This window comes from Loxodonta africana, chromosome 4, assembly GCF_030014295.1.
Source record: "Loxodonta africana isolate mLoxAfr1 chromosome 4, mLoxAfr1.hap2, whole genome shotgun sequence".
Taxonomy (NCBI): Eukaryota; Metazoa; Chordata; class Mammalia; order Proboscidea; family Elephantidae; genus Loxodonta; species Loxodonta africana.
Window position 1 is genome coordinate 85826529 of NC_087345.1, and position 2034 is coordinate 85828562.

Sequence of the window (2034 nt, forward strand, 5' to 3'; positions counted from 1 at the left end):
TTATAAAATCAAGTAAATGAATACTTACTGAATTCACAAATGATCTACATCTTGGAATGTCTACGTTACAAAAAGATGGAGGTATTTGATGAACTAAATGAATTCATAGTGGAATATCATTAGGATAAAGAAAATAAGGGAATTAAGTATAAAGTATGAAGCGATTCCAGCAATGCAGAAGAACATCCTGGGTACAGGTTAGACATTAAAAGGATGAAAAGCCAGCAGTAGATTAAATAACAATGGCTATTTGTGAGTGTCAATCACTATCATAATATAAAAATAAAATAAAGGGATAAAACAGCAGGGTAGAAGATAAAGGCTTCAATTTTCCACAAGCTTTATTGGTGTCCTTTTGTAAAAGCCAAAGTTATTGTTTTATGTAATAAAGATACCTCTTTTAATTACATCCTTCAGGGCTTGTTTCACTTTCTTATTTCTTAGAGTATATATGAAAGGATTTAAGAGAGGTGCAATTGAAGTGTTGAGCACGGCTACCCCCTTGTTTAAAGCTACCCTTTCCTCTGCAGAAGGTTTAATATACATAAAAATGCAGCTGCCATAAGAGATAGAGACAACAATCATGTGGGAGGAACAGGTGGAAAAAGCCTTCTTCCTCTGCTGGGCAGAAGGGATCTTCAGAATTGTTCTCAGAATATACGCATAGGAGAGTATCACCAGTGCCAGCGTAATCAGCAGTATGACAGTGGCTGAAATAAAACCTAACAATTCTATGGACCGTGTGTGTGTGCAGGAGAGTTTCAGGACAGGAGAATAGTCACAGCCAAAGTGGTCAATAATGTTGGCATCACAGAACTCCAACCTCAAGCCCATGATAAGCCCAGGAGAGATGGTTAACAACCCAGCTAACCAAGAGGTAACAAGCAGCTGGGTACAGACTCTGTTGTTCATAATTGTTGCATAGTGAAGGGGTTGGCAGATGGCCACATAGCGGTCATAGGACATGGCAGTCAACAGGAAGAACTCTGATGCACCCAAGAAGATGGCAAAAAATAATTGTGTCATACAAGCATCACAGGAAATCATGTTATCCATAGTCACAATGCTGACCAGGTACCTAGGGATCCAGTCAGATGTGAATGACATTTCTAAAAATGAAAAGTTCCGAAGGAAGAAATACATGGGTGTTTTGAGTTGGGAATCCAATAATGTGAGCAGGACAATGGTCAGATTTCCAGTGACACTGAATAAATATGTTAGAAATAGAAAAAGGAAAATTACAATTTGCCAGTTTGGATCATCTGTTAGTCCTACAAGAATAAATGTTGTTACCATTGTATGGTTTCTCATGGTTAAATTTCTTCTGAATTCTGTCAGCGCTGAAAAGAGAAAATAATTACTTTTAAGTTTAAAAAAGCATTACTAATATAAATGTAAAAGTGATATGAAGAATAAAGTATCTTAATTGAAATTCATATGGTTTTCACTCCCATGATTTTAACAATTTCTCATAGCAGTCAGACCCAGTAATTTTCCTTCTTATTTCATCTCCTTCTCTGGACACTCATTTTCTAAACTCCCTTTTCTCCTTTACCCTGCAGAAGAATGGCTTTTTATTTTCAGTTATAAGAACTGGAAAATTGATTTGGTTTAAGTTTTCTGCAAAACGGTAAAAGAAGTAACTCCTGCAATCTTACTGAACCCATTAGATTACATTTTTTTTTTTTTTTAGGTTAGGCCAATTTTATTTCTTGTTAATGTAATCTTCCAACAGTCTCTTTCAGTAAGATAATAGCTTTTCTGTATATGTTTCCATTTTGAACAAAGTCTCAGGCCTGAATTTTTGTAGTTATTCTATAACAGTGGTAATGTTCTCATGATATATTTTTGGTTAGTATTTAGCTTCCAGGAAACCCTGACAGCTGCTAGGCAAAAGGTCAGGATTTCGGATCCGCCAGGCGCTCCTTGGAAACTCTATGGGGCAGTTCTTCTCTGTCTATAGGGTCCCTATGAGTCAGAATCGACTGGACAGCAACGGGTTTATTTAGTTTCCATGGCACTGCCAATTACATC

General features: G+C 36.7%; 1 protein-coding gene across 1 annotated transcript; it reads right to left on the bottom strand.

Annotated features, from left to right (window-relative positions):
- Positions 1-256: 256 nt before the first annotated feature.
- On the bottom strand, positions 257-1821 carry LOC100654475 (olfactory receptor 6C74-like). The gene has a single exon (XM_023540350.2). It carries the CDS (start codon positions 1309-1311, stop codon positions 379-381), a length of 933 nt encoding a protein of 310 aa, XP_023396118.1. The 5' UTR covers positions 1312-1821; the 3' UTR covers positions 257-378.
- Positions 1822-2034: the final 213 nt, after the last annotated feature.

What these genes read in the sequence shown, in the direction of transcription:
- LOC100654475 (XM_023540350.2), bottom strand. Translation starts at nt 1,311, where the DNA reads ATGAGAAACCATACAATGGTAACAACATTTATTCTTGTAGGACTAACA.